This window comes from Chiloscyllium plagiosum, chromosome 11 (assembly GCF_004010195.1).
Source record: "Chiloscyllium plagiosum isolate BGI_BamShark_2017 chromosome 11, ASM401019v2, whole genome shotgun sequence".
NCBI classification, from domain to species: Eukaryota; Metazoa; Chordata; class Chondrichthyes; order Orectolobiformes; family Hemiscylliidae; genus Chiloscyllium; species Chiloscyllium plagiosum.
The window spans coordinates 20183893-20204749 of NC_057720.1; the positions used below are offsets into that span (position 1 = coordinate 20183893).

At 41.0% G+C, this 20857-nt stretch overlaps 1 protein-coding gene across 1 annotated transcript; it reads left to right on the plus strand.

Moving 5' to 3' along the window:
• The first annotated feature begins 672 nt into the window (after positions 1-672).
• On the plus strand, positions 673-18246 carry acp5b (acid phosphatase 5b, tartrate resistant). The gene is made up of 6 exons (XM_043698847.1): positions 673-1013; positions 2556-2749; positions 3798-3925; positions 10109-10300; positions 10752-10899; positions 17836-18246. The coding sequence occupies exons 1-6, from the start codon at positions 860-862 to the stop codon at positions 18073-18075; spliced, it is 1056 nt and encodes a 351-aa protein (XP_043554782.1). The 5' UTR covers positions 673-859; the 3' UTR covers positions 18076-18246.
• Positions 18247-20857: the final 2611 nt, after the last annotated feature.

Here is a 20857-nt window from a genome sequence, read left to right on the forward strand (position 1 = left end):
GGCAGGCAGAGTGAGGAACAAGGAAATTTCAGAAAACTCCGAGCCCCAGAGGAGAGGCATTGAATCAATTAACCGAATAATCAATTATCCGAACAAAATAGTGCCCGTCCATCTCGTTCAGATAATCGAGGTTTCTCTGTATGAGCAATTCATTTTTAAAAGAACAGTGGCCGAAATAAACTTACTTTGCGCTCCATCATTTTAAATCGGACACAAACAACACAATGTCACAGCGGTAAAATAACAAAGATATTAATTCTCCATCTTCCTACAGGAGTCTCACATGCAAAGTTTATAATTTTTAATGTGCAAATCATAAGAAAATCAGTGATTTTTCTAGCAATAGAATTTACTTCCAATTGATTTCAGATATCTTTGTTTTTAGTAAGTAAGTAATACAAATTGGTTTCAAAATCTATACAGCTTCATGGGATTTATATGATGGAGAAATAACCTCTGAGAGTGAAAGGTGAAGAAACATAGAGGAGTCTCAGAACAGTAGAACACACAATTCATGACACCATGAACCACATTCTTTTGCCCTTTGCAGACTGTTTCACGATCCAATTATGATGCGGTGTTCTATGAGTCGCAGGGATGACTTTTCATAATGAAAAACTCCTTCGCTACGTTTTTAAAATTCTACCATTTTGATAACTACACTTCCTTATTTATAATTGAAAAATTTTGAAAGGAAAAGCATCTCTCAACAATGTGTTACTGGTGATCTTCTTACGCAAGCAGGCATGTTTGCTAAATTCGATTCGTTGACTCATACTGATCATTAGATACAAGATTTAAAGATTATGGAAAGAGTGCTGTTCTCTGTCAAATACCATGCTGTGCTTTGAAAAAAAAAATGCTAATGCTGAAAAAAAAAGGATACCAAAAGTCAAGGTTGTTTATATCACCTGCGAATCCATTATCTTGCGAATTGATCATGGACCCGTTTAGACGAGTGTTTCAATTGACCATAGTTTATTTGCAGTTGGTGGTGTCGTTTCCCCGAGAAGGTAAATTCCATTTGCAGAATAATTGTATGATTTTACTTATTTGGGATCCCGAATGTGTTCTATACTATCTTTCATACAATAGCAAAGTTACACAGTGTAATTTATCATAGCCAATTTGAGAAATGTTTAATCTGCACAAAGCTACTTGGTTTGGAATCAATTATTTTCTCGTATATAATTGGAAAGTATTAAATTCCCGATTAACAACAATTTTTGATATAAGCGTGTTCAGTCTAAAATGAGTAATCTGCGTGATAAGCAGAAAAAACTATTGAAATAAAGCTTTACTTTTACTGTTATTGATGTGCAGTTAAGGAAGTGTGTTTCAAACAAGCATATAGACAAGGGCGGGGGTGTGGTGTGTTTCACCACATTCAAAATTTAATATTGTAGCTAGATGGATCTGTTGCAATTTAAAGTTCCCAGATACCACAGTAAGGATCAACAACATAGCCCTTCCTTAACTGAGATTTTGCTGTCTTGGAAATATTCTCTCCAATGACTGGGTGACAAAATCAACCATTGCCCAGCAAAAACAAGCTCATCGTGGCAGGCTCACTCACAGGCTTTGGAAGGAATATGGTTTTGTCTCAGAACAAAGATCAAAGTGCTTCCTGCATCACTTCTTTATGGATGAGAGATTTGGACAAATTATTTGTATCAAAAAGCTAAAAGCGTTCCATCTTTGCTGCCTGATATCTATTTGTGACATCAGTTGAAACGTTCACATCAAGATTTTTGCAGAGTGCTGCATACCTGGCATTCAGAGAATGCTTTTCGGAGCTCACCTTTACTGTGATTGTCAAGTAGTATACATAGAGTCTGGATACCAAAAGCAGTACCTGACAACCAGCTGAGCAGGACTACCTTTACCACAGGATGTCCCAAACATAGATACAAAGACAGTGTCAAATCCAACCTCCAATCTTACAAGCTGGATTACAACACAAAGGAGAACAAAATATAATTGGCCAGATCCAGAGGTCTGTGTCATTAAAAAAAGCAAAAGTGACATGATAAAAAACATTTTCACATTTGTGTTACGTACATAGTTTAATTTGAAGCAATACTTTGCCCAAAGTTGTAAAGAGTTGGGAATACTGCAGGGTTTTCTCTGTGTATGTGCTGAGTTGCTGGAAGCTGCTATCTTTTCACCAAGCTTGTTTATACAACCTACTTAATTTGAAGTGGTGGTGGGTAGATGTGGCGGGGGTTGGGCTGACGAGATTCAGGTAAGATGGATCCTGATTGGATAGTTTGTGTCTAATTTCTTATGTAACAAACACACAACTTGCTGGAGAAACTCAGCAGGTCTGTCGCTACCATGGAGAGAAAGTCCAATATGACTCTTCAAAACACAAAAAGAATAAAGCATTTCACTTCAGATTTCTAGCAACTATGGTATTTTGCTTTTATCAATCTTTGAGTAGTTTTATTGTTTGTAGGCTGCTGCAAATTCTCAAAACCTTCATTGATGATTCAGTGTTACACAGTCCAGATGTAATGATGTTTTAATGTTTTGTTCTTCTGTTTGGTTACAAGTCTGTGACATGCGATTTATTGCATTTGGAGACTGGGGAGGTCTGCCTGATCCACCTTATGTAACGATTGTTCAGAAAGCCACAGCAGATGAGATGGGGAGAGTTGCACAAAGCACAGGAACAGATTTTATAATTAATGTTGGAGATAATTTTTACTACCGTGGTGTGAACGATGTAAATGATTTCAGATTTAAGGTAAGTTGACTTGTTCATTCATTTCAGGTATGTATAAATGCCAGAAAATCAGTCTTTTCTAAGACTCAAGAATGTGTTTCACTTAGTGACTGTACAGTAATGGTACAGGTTCCCAAAATGGCTAGATGCTGCCATCACCAATTGTATTCAGATTCACTTTGGAAGGTTACAAAGGCTGAAGAATGTATGGAAAAGCCTTCTGCCGTTAGTGAGAGAAGACAATATGCTGACATTTTAATTATATGCATTCTAAGTGGATCTTAAACCCAGAAAATTGCCTGTTGACTGTTAGTTACTTCCAGCAAAGTAGGAATTGTTTAAAGATTATGCCATGTCTGATTTTTAAGCTGCATTTACTCTTGCCTTTAATTAGTCTATCCATGCATTCCTGATCAAAAATTGGTAAATAAACGATAGTTAATGAAAGACCAAAACATATTGCATCTGTTAAACATTGAGTTCCTATATAAATGGGAATTGTGAAATTAATTTGTACATATCATGTAAAACTATCTGCCTGGTGAATGTAAGTTATTTTTATGAACCTTAGATGCTGTAGAATGAGGTGGAAAATTTACATTGGAGCTTAATGGTTGGCAGAACTGTAATCAGAAGCCTTTAACTAAACCACTAATTTTTAAACCTCGTCTCCTGTAAAGCAATTAAGCACCCCGGAAGTTAAATGCAGTGAGCGAAAACAGACAAAAAGGAACTTGATATGTAACATTATGAAATTATGTCTATTATAATTTGATTTGTCAGGTTAACTTTTAAAAATTTTGCTGACAAAAATTCTAAAATAATAATAAATAAAGTCATTGAAGGGAAGTTAAGAGCTTCAAGAATCAATAGATCTTCCATTTACAATATATTCTGCTTTATAAAATACTGTTTAGTCATAATATTCAGTAAAAATGTATCTTCCTACTTATGAATCAATTATTTATTTTCAGTTCTATATTTATGCATCTTTGTAAATTAACTCTCCTCTCACATCTAACACTGATGTACTCAGTTGCTGATATAGATTTTTAAATTATTTGACTAGGAAACATTTGAGAATATTTTCACAGCTCCATCCCTTGCCAATATCCCGTGGTATATTCTGGCAGGAAACCATGATCATTTGGGTAATGTTTCAGCACAAGTTGCTTATTCTGTGGTCTCTAAGAGATGGTAAGTGATTCTGAACATCTGTTTGTTCATGTTACATAGTGGTCTTAGTTTATGAAAGGGAAAATCAATGAGGTCATCTTTCCCAGAAATCTAACAATCAATCCAAGCATCCAAGGAATCCACATCATGTGAAGACATCTGGTTTATTAAATAAGCAGATGTAGAAATCTGTGACTGTTTCAATCTTCATTCCTTTCTATTGTGGACACTGTAGATTTTAAAAAGGTTTATTACCAATTGAACATTGTATCCCTGAAAAGGGGTATCATCCAGTCATGAATTAATATTCTGTAAGCTCATTATTAAATACAACTTATTTTTAAAGATATTTTAAGAGCATTAGACATTTCTTTTCAATGCAAACCTAGCAACTTTAAATGGTCTTGGATTTTCCTGTAATTATGAAGAATTAATTAGCACTTCCATTTTATCTACCCCATTTACATTTTCACCTCGGCTGTACTGTAATTTGTTTGACTTGCCCACTTTGAATATTGTTTGTCCTGGAAGATATCCAAACACTTGTGTGAAAAAGGTGATGCAACAAACTGTGAAGCATCAGAACAAATGGAAAACATTTGTTAGGATTCAGCTCCTTTTTGAAGGAGCGCATTATAAAATATTTGTCATGTGCAAGGACTTTGTTTAGTATTTAATGTTTAATTTGAGGATGTAAGCTTCTATGCAGATTCTCCGTCTTCCCTGCTGCAAGTGGGCCAAGCATGACCAGATGTTCCAAGTTAGACTTTTCTCCTTATTAGAGAGGATTCTTGTTCAAGAAAAGCACTGAATGACGTTTCATTGTTCTGTAAGAACCGATTTAAACACAGGAGATTTTAAAAGGAGATTTTAAAAGAAAAATTCCTTTGGCAATTAATCCTTGCAAATATTAATGAGAAAGTGTAATTTAAGAGCAATGATTGATCGCCACCTTCTGTCAGAGGCTGTGTATACACTGCCGTGCTATGAGTTGTTGTCCTGGCAAATGGCTTTGCATTCTCTGAAGAGCATGCATGGCAGCAGTGAAATCTTTGAAATAAAGGGTGATTAAAAAAACTAACCAACCCTTAATAATGAAAAATATATAGATTAGATTACCTACAGTGTGGAAACAGGCCCTTCAGGTCCACACCAACCCTCCGAAGAGTAACCCACCCAGACCCATCTCCCTCTGACTAATGAACCTAACACTATGGGCAATTTAGCATAGCCAATTCACCTGGCTTGCATATCTTTGTGACTGGGAGGAAACCCACGCAGACACGGGGAGAACGTGCAAACTCCGCACAGTCACCCGAGGCTGGGATCAAACCTGGGGCCCTGGTGCTGTGAAGCAGCAGTGCTAACCACTGAGCCACCATGCCACCCAGTCTTCGAGATTAGATTCCCTACAGTGTGGAAACAGGTCCTTCGGCCCAACATAGGTGGAGAGAAAAAAATTGTCCTGCCCTTCTCAATCTTTTACTCCCACTCCATGAACCTTATTTGACTGGCTGGGAATCCTTGCTCCAGTCTCCTCCCAGCTCCATGGTGATGATCTCTGACTCTGTTCCTCACAGCTTGCTAAAGACACAGTTGTGTTGGAGGACGGGACCTAGAACTTTCAGCTTTCCCAACATAAATTGAGATAGTCATATGTTAAGGGTTTAGAAGGGGTTGATTTTTTGAAATGTATCTAGGGAAGTTTTCGTAACAATATGTGGAAGACCCAACAAGGGACGGTGAGTGCTGGATCTGGTTCTGGGGAATGAAGAAAGACAAGTGTTCGATGTGGCAGTGGGGGAACAGTGGGCAAAGGTGACCACAATACAGTACAGTTCAAATTTGTTCTGGACAAGGAAAAGGATGGCCTGCCAAAGATGGCTTTGCTTTGGGGGGAGGTAGGTTTTATTAAAATAAAGCAGGATCTGGCTACAGTAGACTGGAAACAGCTCCTTACAGGTAAGTTGACAGTGGAGCAGTGGGGAGCATTCAAAAAGGAGCTGGTGAGAGTACAACATGCCCAACATGTGCCCCTTTGAGGGAAATGTAGGAGCAATAAGTTGAGAGAATCCTGAATATCTAGGATAGTGAGGACTAGTTGAGGAGGAAGAGCAGGGCCTTGATCAAGTTCAAAGGAAGCATTCAGCTATGGCCATGGAGGAATACAGGAAGTGCAGGAGGAAACTTAAGAAAGCAGATAGAAGAGAAAAAAGGGGGGCTTGAGAAAGGACTTGCAAACAGGATTGTGAAAGATTCTGAGATGTTTTATAAATACATTAAAGGGAAGAGGTTAACCAGGGAAAACGTAGGCCCCATTTGGGACCAAGGGGGCAACCTGTGAGTGAAGCTGCAGGATATTGGAAGGGTGTTGAATGAATACATCTCTTTGGTCTACATGCTAGAAAAGGAGAACATACATATGGAATTCAGGAAAAGGGACTGTGAGGAACTTGCACAGTTTGACATAGGAAATGGGGAGAATTGGAGGTTTTGGCAACTCCATTGGACTTAAAAACAGGCAAATCCCCTGGCCCGGATGAATTGTATTGCAGGCTGCTGTGGGAGGCAAGGCAAGAAATTGCAGGGGCTCTGACAAAAATATTTAATTCCTGTCTGGCCACAGGGTAAGTGCCAGAGGACTGGAGGATAGCTAATGTGGTTCCACTTTTTAGTGATGAACCAGGAAACCACAAACCAATGAGTCTCATGTCAGTGGTAGGGGAATCTATTGAAAAAAATTCTGAAGGAACGTATTAATACCCACTTGGAAAGGCATGAGCTAATTAGAGATAGTCAGCATGGTTCATCAGAGGGAGGTCATGCCTAACAAATATTTTTGAAAATGTAATCATGAGTGGATGAGGGGAGTTCAGTTGCTGTCGTTTATATGGATTTTAGCAAAGCTTTTGACAAGGTCCCACCTGGAAGAGTGATTGAGAAGGATAAAGCACATGACATTGAGGGAAACCTGGTGAGATGGATCAAAACCTAATTGAGTAATAGGACATAAAAGCTGTTTGAATAATTGGAGGCCAATGTCCAGCAGTGTACCACAACGATCCATGCTGGGATCATAAATAATATTGATGAAAATGGGGGCGGAAGGGCCTTTTCTGAGCTGTATGAAACCATGAATCCAGAGATACCTTGCCCTAACAGTGCCACCTGTTGTCAGAGACTGCAGTACAGTTGGTTAGCTGCCAATGAGAAAATGGAAGCGTTCAACAGTTCTTAAGTGGCTAACCTTAAAGAAAGCAGACTTTTATTTGAAGTTTGGATCTGGTTGTGTGGACAGAGTTATTCAGCCCCAATGTGCTAATTGGAAAGTTGCTCCAAGGAAGTTTTCTGTCTTTTGAGACAGGACATATGTCCCGAAAAACCAGACCTTTGGGTCTCCCCCTGAGTCAGTATAGTGTTCCTTTCAGGTTAGCAAAGGTTTTTTTGGACTGAAAATGTCAAGGTCAATAACAGGTATTTATCCTTTCATACAAGATGTGGCCACAATGAATGTATTTTTGCTGGATCTGTTGAGGGAGCATTTGGGAATCATCCACACAGTCTTTTTCCATTGAGGCTACAAGCCTTCAATATATAGAAATTACATGACACCACATTTTTAAGGGCAAGATTTGTAAATCTTTCAAAACAAGCAAAGCAACATACAAACCAGAGCATCTTTTGTCTCTTATGTATCAGCAAAAGTCCAGACCATGGTAGGTAGGGATAGGGTATATTGACATTATATACCTATTTCCATTGCTTACTCATAAGTTAAACATGTTCATCAAACGTGGTTACCACTTAAAGCTACCATAGCCATAAAGAGTAACTTTTCGGCAGGATGGACTAACTATACTGAAATAGATAAACAATGAATTGGAACTCATTCTTCAGGGAGCTGTAGTGCATTGGCAAGTTTAGCGTTTGGATACTATTATTTTAGTCAATGGTGTGTTCAGCTCTCTCACATTGTAGTCGTTTACTTGAAGCATGAATTTGAGATCAGCTTGGAATCCATTGTTAACTTTGTACAGTATGTATATCCTGCCCAAGGTGATTGGCCTGGAAGGAATGGTCCCATCATCATCTCACATTATAGTGATCAATTCTCCTTCCCCCATTGCCCCAGAAGATGATTAGAGGAGGAGGCACTGTGTGAAGACAATACAGAATAAAGCAACGTGGGTGGGGCTTGGCAAGGGAGGAATTTGAATCAAGCAACAAGCCCTCAGACTGACCTCCAGTAGCATGAGCCACTGATGAACATAAGATTGGTCCTATGTTCAGAATGAGGTAAATGCAGGAACTTTGTTGAACAGCTCCATTGGCAGTAATGCAACTCTGATGGTTCAGTGGGGAAAATTTATTCAATTGCATATTAGTATGGAACATGTGACCCTTTGCTGAAATCCCAGTAGTAGTGAGAGTCTGTGTTTCAAAATTTCTGTCACAAATTTAGGAACTGGTGCGAACAAGGCCGTGGGCACCCCGTCTGGGAACCTGTCACTGCCATCTTTGTCCAACTGGATGAATGTCCAGTTCCACCAGGGGTAGCAGGCTGTTATCATGCAGTTAATGAATAGCTCATTGGAACACCACTCACGGGACTGCCTGAGGTAGCCTACTGTCAAACAGGCCATTCATGTTCCCTTAAATGCTAAAAATCACACAACACCAGGTTATAGTCCAACAGGTTTAATTGGAAGTACATGAGCTTTCGGAGCGACGCTCCTTCAACAGGTGATAGTGGAGGGCTCAATCCTAACAGAATTTATAGCAAAAATTTACAGTGTGATGTAACTGAAATTATACCTTGAAAAATTGATTGTCTGTTAAGCCTTTCATCTGTTAGAATACAGTGATAGGTTCACTTCTTTCATGTGTAAATCACAAAACCTTTTTTTTAAAAAGTTGCATTCTCGGGTTAGCTGTTAAGAATGGTGATAACTAGACAATATGTTGAAGGTGTTGGCCCCCCCGTGTTCTCTGTCTATGCCATGATGTTTAGATTGATTCTAATCTAAAAAATGAGATAACAGAGTTTTACAAACATAAATTTATGCAGTTTTTGAGCTTGGAGTTCTGCATGAATGCGTGCAGTTTTTGAGCAAAGTACAATGTAACCCTGCAAGTACAAATTCACCCCACAACATATATGTGTGCATGTGGGTCTTTGTCTGTCTGTGTGTGTGTCTGTCTGGGTTGGAGGTTATGAATGTGAGAAATTGTATGTGTGTGTGTGTAGTGAGTGCAGAGTACCTTAAGTCTTTGAGGGTGTGCGTGTGTCTGTAAGAGTGTATGTGGGTGTCTGTGTGTGTGTGTGTTACAGTGTGTGTGTGTAGGGGTATTTGTATGTGTGTATAGTGCAATGGTGGTCACCTGTAATGTGACATGAATCCAAGGTCCCGGTTGAGGCCCTCCCTATGGGTACCGAACTTAGCTATCAGCCTCTGCTCGGCCACTTTTCTCTGCTGCCTGTCCCGAAGTCCACTTGGAGGATGGTCACCCGAAGGTCCAAGGCTGAATGTCCTGGACCACTGAAGTGTTCCCCAACAGGGAGGGAACCCTTCTGTTTGTTGATTGTTGTGCGGTGCCCATTCATCCGTTGTCGTAGCCTTTGCTTGGTTTCCCCAATGTACCAGGCCTCAGGGCATCCTTGCCCTTAAATGCAGTTGGTCTAAAATCCTCCAGCTGGTGAAAACATTGTACAAGACACTATACAAGACACTATACTCCAGCATGTCAGCTTTAATAAGAGATTGAAAACAGACCAAGATTACTGTCAGAATTATCAATATTTGAATAGCTAGCTGAGGAAGGTTTTCAGTGCAGTCACTCGAAAATTCAAACATCTGGTGGAGGAACTGGTTTACATCTTTTCCAATCACATAAGCCCTTGGAGAGGTGGATGTTCTGCCAGTAAAAGCAGCCATCAGGACACTGGGTGTGGAAGGAGCACAGCAGGCAGAGCCTAAATACATTTGTGGCGCATTAAAGTCAGTCCCTTCTACTGTTTATAGTTAGAGAAGCCCAATTGCTCCAGAACAAATGCAGTTTATTCAGGTATTTAAAAACATGAGAATGCTCAGAAATCAGAATCCAGGGTTAGCTAAGGTCACTATCTTTTCAGTCAAGAGTTTGGAATTGAAACTGACAGCAGTCCAGTCCAGTTTGGATTAAATGGCTACACTTTTTGTTTAGGAATTTTCCAAATCTCTACTATGAATTGGATTTTAAGGTTCCTAATATCAGTGTTTCTGTCACTATTCTGATGATCGATACTGTGGTGATTTGTGGAAATACCTATGAAGCCAACCAGCCATACGGACCTGAAAATCCTCAGTTAGCCAGGGAGCAGCTGCAGTGGATCCAGGAAAAACTGGCACATTCCAGGTAACGTCAGAATGTTAAAAGAAGAAATCACATCCGGGATAGAAGTTTATACAATAGAACCAACTTTACCAAATCGACTCAAACCAGAAACAGTGCGGTATGTGTGTTGACAAACTGTCTTCACATTATCAGGATAGATTGTGTGAGCTTTCTAGGAAGATCACCGTTCATGAGAGGGAAAAAATTAATGTGAAAGCTACAATAGTTATAAAGGGTAAATGGTGAGCAGAGAGTGATTTATTGCTGCTTTTGTGGTCTGAATTGAATTTGAACAGTTTCAATTTGATAGTATCATTTGAAGAAATCATAGGTATTCTGCAGTGAGCATCTATCTAGTGTTTGTCCTTTAACAGGAGTTGTCTACCTAATCCCATTTCTCTTTCCTAAATCTGTATCCTGAGGGAAAATGTACTGTCAAATAAATTGTCTGATAAATTGGCTTCTGTTTTAGGTCTGACTATTTGATTGTTGCTGGTCACTATCCAGTGTGGTCAATAGGACAACATGGTCCGACTCCATGTCTGGTAGCTCAATTAAGACCACTTCTAAAGCAATACAATGTAACAGCCTATATCAGCGGCCATGATCATAGCCTCCAGGTAGGAAATTTTGCATCAACTTTAGAGTCATTAAGTCGTAGAGATATACAGCAAACAAACAGACCTTTTGGTCCAACTTGTCCATGCCAACTAGATATCCTAAATAAATCTAATCCTATTTGCCATCATTTGGTCGATATCCATCTAAACTCTTTCTATTCATACATCCATCTGGATGCCTTTGAAATGATGCAATTATACCAGCCTCCACCACTTCTTTTGGCAGCTTATTCCATACACACACCACCCTCGGTGTGAAGAAGTTGCCCTTTACGTCCCAAATAAATCTTCCCCCCTCACCTCAAACCAACGCCCACCCATTTACCCTATCTATGTCCTCCATGATTTTATAATCCTCTAAGGTCACCCCTCAGCCTCCGATGCCCCTGGGAAAACAGCTGCAGCCTATTCAGCTTCTCCCTATAGCTCAGACCCTCCAACCCTGGCAACATCCTTGTAAATCATTTCTGAACCCTTTCAAGTTTCACAAGATCCTATAGCATGGAGATCAGAACTGTTATACAATCCTGCTTTTGCAAGTATGAAACTTTAAGTTTTGAATTTTGAAAAACATCAGCTGTGCAGTTTCTATGGGTTTATTGAGGATGTTTCAAACACATTACGATTCATAATTTTTAACTAAATTACGAGACTTGATATTATCCAATTTAGTGCTTTTATATGAAGTTCATTTTCTTGAAACCACATGTAGTGAATGTATTTATTAATCCACTTCTGTATTCCGCAAACATACTTAGCTGTAAGACATATTTATTTATAGCCAAGAGCTTTGTGTACTCCCAGAAAGAGCCATCAAACCTTCCAGAACTAAGAGACTTGACAACTCAATGTAAGCTGTTCTTTTATTCACAGATGGATTAGTTTATGACTTGAAAATTGTGGGTAAAACTCCTTACTTTCTGTTTTTAAAAAAAACTGTAATGTTGCAGATGATAGTCATTAAAATAAAAACAGGAAATGATTTGATTTGACTTATTATTGTCACATGTATCAGGATACAGTGAAAAGTATTGTTTTGCGTGCTATACAGACAGATCGTGCCTTCTTTAAGTACATCAAGGTAATAGAACAGAATGCAGAATATAGTGTTACAGCTACAGAGGAAGTGCAAAGAAAGATCAACTTTAATATATCAGATGTCCGATCGTAAGTATGAAAACAAGGAAGAAGCTGTTTTTGAATCTATTAGTAAACACTTTCAAACTTTTGTATCTTCTGCCCAATGGAAGAGGGTGGAAGAGTCTAACCGGGGCGTGAGGGGTTTTTGATTATGTTGGCTGCTTTCCCAAGGCAGCAAGAAGTGTAGATGGAGTTAATGGAGGGAAGGCTGGTTTGCATGATGGTTTGGGTTGTGTTCACAACTCTAATTTCTTGTGGTTTTAGTCATAGAACCATAGCGATGTACAGCATAGAAACAGATCCTTCAGTCCAACTTGACCATCTGACCAGATATCCTAAATTAATCTAATCCCACCTGCCAGCATTTGGCCCATATTCCTCCAAATCTGTCCTATTCATATACCCATCCAGATGCCTTTTAAATGTAACTGTACCAGCCTCCACCATTTTTTCTGGCAGCTCATTCCATACATGGACCGCACTGTGAAAAAGTTGTGCCTCAGCTCCCTTTAAATCTTTCCCCTCTCACCTTCAACCTATGCCCTCTAATTTTGGACTCCCCTGCCCTAGGGAAAAGACCTTGACTATTCACCTTGTCCAAGCCCCTCATGATTTCATAAACTTCTATAAGGTCACCCTTCAGCCTCCGATGCTCCAGGCAAAATAGCCCCAGCCTGCTGTGATGTATCTGGATAGGATGCTTCTGTGGAGCATCTATAAAATTGGTAAGAGTCATTGTGGACATGCCAAATTCCTTAACCTCCTGAGGAAGTTAGAGGAGTTGGTGTGCCTTCTTGACTGACACATTAACATGTATAGACCAGGACAGATTGTTGGTGACATTTACTCCTAAGAAATCGAAACTCCTGACCATCTCCATCTCAGCACCATTGATACATACAGGGGTGTGTCCTCCACTTTCTGAAGTTGATGATCAGCTCTTTCGTTTTGCCGACATTGAGAGAGAGATTGTTGTGCTGGAAATGCTAGAAATATTCAGTCCATCATGCAGTATCCGTGGAGAGAAACTGATGTTCCGATGAACGGTCACTGAGCTGAAAAGTTAACTGTTTCTCTCCACCTATAGCTGCCTTTATATTCAGTTCCCTTGTTAAATACTGCTCTGCGGATGTGTGCCATTTTGATTTCCTGTTCATTCCCTTAATGTATATTACTGGAATTCCCTACAGAACAGATTGTATCATTTATGTGAAAGTCGGTATTTTAAGTTAGACAAATCTGAAGATTGAGCTGGAAATATCCGCCCTACTTATTTGGACAAAGAAATAGCATATGGAATATACTGTGGAAAAATGTGAAGTTATGCACTTTAGTAGGAAGAACAGAAGTGTAGACTATTTCCTATATCGGGAAAGGCTTTGGAAATCTGAAGCACAAGGGATCTTGGGAATCCTAGTTCAGGATTCTCTTCAGGTTAGCATGCAGGTTCAGATGGCAGTTAGGAGGCAAATGCAATGTTAGCATTCATTTCAAGAGGACTAGATTACAAAAGCAGCAGTGCATTGTTGAGGCTGTATAAGGCTCTGGTCAGACTCCATTTAGAATTTTGTGAGCAGTTTTTAGTCTTGTACCTAAGCAGGGATGTTCTGGCATTGGAGGGGAGGCCTTGGTAGAGATCTTGTTTTATTCATTTTGTGGGATGTGGACATTGCTGGCTGGGCCAGCATTTATTGCCCGTCCCTAGCTGCCCTTGAGAAGGTGGTGGTGAGCTGCCTTCTTGAACTGCTGCAGTCTACCTGCTGTGGGTTGACCCACAATGCGATTAGGGAGGGGATTCCAGGATTTTGATCCAACAACAGTGAAGGAACAGTGATTTTTTTTCAAGTCAGGATGGTGAGTGGCTTGGAGGGGAACTTGAAAGTGTTGGTGTTCCCACATATCTGCTGCTCTTGTTCTTCTAGATGGAAGTGTTAGGCGATTTGGAAGGTGCTATTTGAGGATCTTTGGTGAATTTGGTGATCTTGTAGATAATACACACTGCTGCTACTGAGAGTCAGTAGTGCAGGGAGTGGATGCTCGTGAATGTAGTACCTGTCAAGTGGGCTGCTTTGTCTTGGATGGTGTCAAGCTTCTTGAATGTAGTTGGGGCTGCACTCATTCAGGCAAGTGGGGAGTATTCCATCACACTCCTGACTTGTGCCTTGTAGATGGTGGACAGACTTTGAGGCGTCAGGAGGTGAGTTACTCGCGCAGTATTCCTAGCCTCTGACTTGCTCTTGTAGCTACTGTGTTTATGTGGTGAGTCCAGTTGAGTTTGTGGTCACTGATAACCCCAGGATGTTGATAGTGGGGGATTCAGTGATGGTAACACCATTAAATATCAAGGGGCAGTGGTTAGATTGTATCTTAACGGTGATGGTCATAGCCTGGCATTTGCGGCACAAATGTTACTTGCCACCTGTCAGCCCAAATCTGGGTATCGTCCCAATCTTGCTGCATTTCGACACAGATTGCTTCACTATCTGAGGAGTCATGAATAGTGCTGAACATTGTGTAAACATTGGCAAACATCCTCACTTCTGACCATATGATGGAGGGAAGATCGTTGATGATGCAATTGAAGATAGTTGGGCCTGGGTTTCAATCCTGAGGAACTCCTGATGAGATGTCCTAGAGCTGAGAAGACTGACCTCCAACAACCACAACCATCTGCCTACATGTCTGGTATGACTTGAACCACTGGAGAGTTTGCCCTCCAAAAGATATTGATTCCAGTTTGGTTAGGGCTCCTTGATGTCACACTCATATGTATGCAGCCTTGAAGGCAAGGGCTGTCACTCTCACCTCACCTCTAGAATTCAGCTCTTTTGTCCATTTGAACCAAGACTGTAATGAGATCAGGAGCTGAGTGGCCCTGGCAGAATCCAAACTGGGTACTACTGAGCAGGTTATTGCTGATCAGGTGCTGCTTTGTAGCACTGATAAAGACACCTTCTATAACTTTATTGATGATCAAGAGTAGACTGATGGGTGGTAGTTGGATGGATTGGATTTGACCTGCGTTTTATGTACAGAACATATTTGGGCAATTTTCTACTTTGTCGGGTAGATACCAGTGTTGTAACTGTACTGGAAGAGACTGGTTAGGGGAGCAGCAAGTTCTGAAGCACACATCTTCAGTACTATTACTGGATGAGGAGTAGCAGGAGAGACCCAAACCCGTGGATACAACCTCAGAGTGAAGGGACAATCTGATGGAATTGAGATGAGGAGGAATTTGTAAGGGTAGATATCATTGCCACAAGAAGGCTGTGGAGGCTGAGTTGTTGAGTGTATTTAAGACAGAGATAAATAGGTTCTTGATGAGTAAGGGTATCAAGGGTTCCAGAGAGAAGGCAAGAGAATGGGGTTGAGAAATATATTAACCATAATTGAATGATGGAACAGACTTGATGGGCCAAATGGCCTAAACCTGCTCCTATATCTTACAGTCTCATGGAACAATGGGACATAATTATCAGTGCACTGTTCCTAGTTAATTCATAATAACAATATGTTGATTTTAAAAGTCTTACTCTTGTTTTCATATCCCTCTTACTATAACTTCCCTCAGCTCTATATCACTTAGAGATTTCTGTGACTTCTCCCAGTTCAAGCATCTCTCTCTCTCTCTCTCTCTGTCTCTCTAATGAGAGGGCAGTCCTATGGTCTGGGAAGACTTTACTTTTGCTATTCCATTGGTGGCTCTGTTTTGAGCTTGTTGGAGCTTGGGCACTGGAGTGCCCTCCTGAAGCCCCTCAGTTTCTCTTCTGCTCCTTTAAAACACTGCAGGCAATGGGAGGCAATGGCCTAGTGGTATTATCAATGGACTGTTAATCCAGAGACCCCGGTAATGTTCTGAGGACCTGGGTTTGAATCCTGCATGGCAGATGGTGGAATTTGAATTCATTAATGAGCATGAAACTACTGTCAATTGTCGCAAAAACCCATTTGGTTCATTAATGTCCTTTAGGAAAGGAAACTGCCATCCTTACCCCGTCTGGCCTAAGTGTGACTCCAGACCCACAGCAATGTGGTTGACACTTAACTGCCCTCTGGGCAATTAGTGATGGGCAACAAATGCTGAGCTCGCCACAGACATCCACGTCCTGTGAATGAATAAAAAAAAGTTGTTGTTTAGCAATACAAGAATATTGAACAAGTAGATGTGGATGGAGTTAAGGAGGATTAGCCCCGATCTCAGGGGTTAGTCTGGATGGAGATAAGGAGGATTGGCCCCGATCTCAGGGGTTAGTCTGGATGGAGATAAGGATGATTGGCCCCGATCTCTGGGGGTTAGTCAGGATGGAGATAAGGATGATTGGCCCCGATCGCTGGGGGTTAGTCCAGATGGAGATAAAGAGGATTGGCCCTAATCTCTCGGGGGTATCTGGATGGAGATAAGGAGGATTTGCCCCGATTTCTGGGGGTTAGTCTGATACTAAATGTTTTTTGGGATCTCTTGGAGACCCGTTCAAACTAACTACATGGGAATTCACTGGGAAGCTTAAACTTCTGATGGGAACTACCCAGCCTTTGGAACTCTCTGAAAATATCCTCAACTCTGAGTTAAAGTTGGAGACTTTGGAGGATTCTGACTTACTTAATAGCTAAATTGGATGGATTAAAACCTTCTCTAATCCCTGGCTAACCATTAACCAGACTTCACCCTCCCTGCCCATCAACTGGACCCCACGCCACTCACATTGACACCTTCCAGACTCAGCCTGACTATCATTCCTGCCCTTCCAGACTCGATTTTCTACCAGTGTCCCCAAAACCCTCCCTCCAACTATGACTTGAAATGCCCAGATCCAACTTTCCACCTCTGTCCTTCTTGCTGTAGAAAAGGAACGTGACTTTTTTACTCCCAGCTAAACACAGAAACACAGGTGTGCTGCACATTTCTGAGGCCTCTGGTATCAGTAAGTGGGGTCAGAAATGTGGGTGACTGACCGACCCTGGAAAAAAAATGTAGGTGTCAGAGCAGCAAACCCCACCCCCCCACCCCCCCAGGATTGGCTGCCCAGTATATTGAACTTATTCAGTGACTGCTTCACTGAATAAGGTCAACAGTGGCAAGAAATTTTGATATAATTTCAGGAAAATATAAATAAAGGTTTACATTGTAGTTGGACTTTAATGTGAATTGTTCAATTTTGACTCGTTTGGAATAGTGTGACCTTCACTGAGGTGTTTGGAAGCCTTAACTTCCCAGGTCCGAACTAAAATATCTGGTCACTTCAATCATTTTGAAGATTCTGTGAACTTTAATGTGTCCACAACTATCCATCCAGATCAATGCTTCCTTTACAATTATACGCTGTGAGAAGGAGGTATACAACACACAAAGTTTCTCTTTGCCTTTTATATCAAACCTGCTGCAGTTACTGGCTCACCTTTTGTAATCATCTTCTCTCAAATGTCTGTTTCTTCTTAAACAAAGTCAGAAATTGCTGGAAAAGCTCAGCAGGTCCGGCAGCGTCTGTGCAGAGAAAGCAGAGTTAGCTTTACAGGTCCAGTGACCCTTCTTCAGAACTTTTGTTTCTGATTTCCAGCATCCCCAATTCTTTGTTTTTAGTGGCTGTCCATTTCTTCTTGATGGAGGGGGACTGAGTAGAAAGAAGAAGCAGTTCTAACTCCAGAATGAATTAACCACAAATATAGAATCATAGAATCCCAACAGTCTGGAAACAGCAAATGTGGTTCGTCTAGGATGACAATCAAACCATTGATGGTGAGTGGGGAATGCTCCCAAGTAAGATGGATTTTAATGTTTTTAATTTTCCTCTGCAGTTTATTCGCGAAGGTGAGGGGATTGCTTACATTGTGAGCGGAAGTGGGAGTTTCGTCGACTCATCAACGATAAACAGGGCGAAGGTTCCAAGCGATTGGCTGCGTTTCTACAACGCTGAGATTAGTGCTTTGGGTGGATTTGTACTGATTCGAATTACTGCAGAACAAATGTTTGCATCATACAGACAGCCATATGGGATGGTGGTTTTCCAAACTGCATTACCAAGGCGCACATTTTAAATCAGTGGGAAGAAAGGACATGAAAAGAACCTGATTCCTCTTAGAATTATTCTCAATACACATTCACTTCGACCAGTGCCTAATCTTCGGGAGATTGGGTTTGAAATTTCTTTTACTGTTGGCTGTTAATTGACCTATTGGAATGGATATTGTAACGTGCTGATAGTGGTCTGTCACCTTGCTAAAAAAAAGTAGAATAATAAAACAAGATTGAATTGATGGGACAGCAAAGATGATTTGTCAGCCTTGCCCTGCCATTGCAGAGGTTTGGGATCACACGTGGGAAATTGAGGCCAGTGATATCAATTGACTCACACATCCAAATTTCCAACATGTAATCTGTGGATGTCTATCAACAGTTGCACGATGTCTATCAACAGTTGCACAATGTTGAAAATTGCTCCTATAATACAAAACAAAACTGAAGCTACAGTATTTTCTTCTGCCCAGTTTCTCAGATGCAATGCATGCTTAAAATTAAGGCTAATTTTGTTATTTTCTCCCTGTGAGCAGTTTTGGCCCCATAACTAAGCAACGGTGTGCCCTTAGAGGGGGTCATAGAATCATAGGGATGTACAGCGTGGAAACAGACCCTTCATTCCATCTCGTCCATGCTAACCAGATATCCTAAACTAATCTAGTCCCATCTGCCAGCATTTGACCCATATTCCTCTAAACCCTTCCTATTCATATACCCATCCAGATGCCTATTAAATGTTGTAATTGTACCAGCCTCCACCACTTCCTCTGGCAGCTCATTCCGTACACACACCGCTTTCTGTGTGAAGGCGTTGCCCCTTCGGTCCTTGAGGAGATTTACAAGAATGATCCTGGGGGTGAAGAGGTTGTCATTATGAGGAGCGGTTGATGATTCTGGGTCTGTAGTCAATGAGGTTTAGAAGAATGGGGTGGGGAGGTGAGGAGTGTGGGTTCATCATTGAAACTTACAGAATACTGAGAGGAACTCGCTAGGTCTGGCAATATCTATGGAGAGAAAGCAGAATCAATGTATTCTTCAGAACTGGACATGAAACATTAACTGTGCGTTCTCTCCACAGATGCTGCCAGACCTGCTGAATTTCTCCAGCAACTTTTGTTTTTGTTTTTGTTTTCCAGCATCCGCAGTTCTTCCAGTTTTTTTTAAGAATACTGAGAGCCCTGGATAGAGTGCACGTGGAGAAGATGTTTCCGCTGGTAGGAGAGACTAGGACCTGAGGGCGCAGCCTTAGAGTGAAGGGTGATCCTTTAGAACTGAAATGAGAAATTTCTTCAGTTAGAGGGTGGTGAATCGGTAGAAATCATTGCCACAAAAAGCCATGGACATGAAGTCATTGAGTGTCTTTATGACAGAGATAAATAGGTATTTGCTTAGTTAAGGAGATCAAGGATTACAGGGCGAAGGCAGGAGAATGAGGTTGAGAAATGTATTAGCCATGATTGAATGGTGGAGCAGAATTGATGGGCCAAATGGGCTAATATTGCTCCTATGTCTTATGGTCTCATGCAGATGCTCAAAAATAAGAAAGTGGTTTCTTCCATTCAAGTGGCGACTGTCGAATGGAGGTGATCTGGTTCCACCTCAGGAGGGGTTTCACCAGCTGTCATTCGGGCTCCATCCTTGAAACTTATGGGCTTGCCTTGATACCAGGCTCCAAGGGATTACTCGTTTATTTTCGATTTGGTTCCTTCACCTTGTGCACAAGTAACAGTGTTACAGAACATTACGAAGCAAGCAGCAAATATTTGTCAAAAAATGGTTGAGACAATCCAAAGCAAAGCATGGGATTTTGACAAAAATCAAACGCATCAAAATATGGAGATTTCTGTAAAATATCTGAAATTTTATCTTCTGTGCTTGTAGAATTTTGTAAATATTTGATCTGATCTGTGCAGAAAAGAATTATGTGGAGGTGAGAGTGTGGGATTGGAGTGGACAGAAGTCACACAACACCAGATTATATGTGGACTTCAACAGTTTCCTCATTTCCCCTTCCCCCACCTCACCCTAGTTCCAAACTTCCAGCTCAGCACTGTCCCATGACTTGTCCGGACTTGGTAAAAACAATGACTGCAGATGTTTTTACCTCGTTGATTTTAACCCTTGTCCGGACTTGTCCTACCTCCCTATCTCCTCTTCCACCTATCCACTCCACCCTCTCCTCCCTGACCTATCACCTTTATCCCTTCCCCCACTCACCCATTGTACTCTATGCTACTTTCTCCCCACCCCCACCCTCCTCTAGCTTATCTCTCCACGCTTCAGGCTCACTGCCTTTATTCCTGATGAAGGGCTTTTGCCCGAAACGTCGATTTCGAAGCTCCTTGGATGCTGCCTGAACTGCTGTGCTCTTCCAGCACCACTAATCCAGAACCAGATTATAGTCCAACAGATTTGTTTTAAATCACAAGCTTTCGGAGCACTGCTCTTTCATCAGGTCACCTGGTGGTGTGTACCTCAGGGAGAAAATAGAAGGCAACAGGAAAATTCGGAACCTAATTTCAAAAGACAAAACGCTGTCTTGAAGCTCCCTGGCCTTCCAATGCCAATGATTATGTTTCTTAAGGAACTTAGTAAGGAAATCTGATGCACCTACATTACAGATGTCATTTATCTGTTTTTTGTTACTTTTTATACCATAGTCTCTCGCAAGGTTTGTGAAGGTTTATAGCTCAGGTTGAGGTTTAGGGTGTAGGTTTGCTCACTGAGCTGTAGGTTTGATATCCAGACATTTCATTACCTGGCTAGGTAACATCATCAGTAGTGACCTCCAAGTGAAGCGAA

Coding starts and splice junctions, on each gene's coding strand:
- acp5b (XM_043698847.1), top strand. CDS start 860: ATGCTAATGCTGAAAAAAAAAGGATACCAAAAGTCAAGGTTGTTTATA. Junction 3,926..10,108: donor TCTGTGGTCTCTAAGAGATG/GTAAGTGATTCT, acceptor CTTTTTGTTTAG/GAATTTTCCAAATCTCTACT. Junction 10,301..10,751: donor GAAAAACTGGCACATTCCAG/GTAACGTCAGAA, acceptor CTTCTGTTTTAG/GTCTGACTATTTGATTGTTG.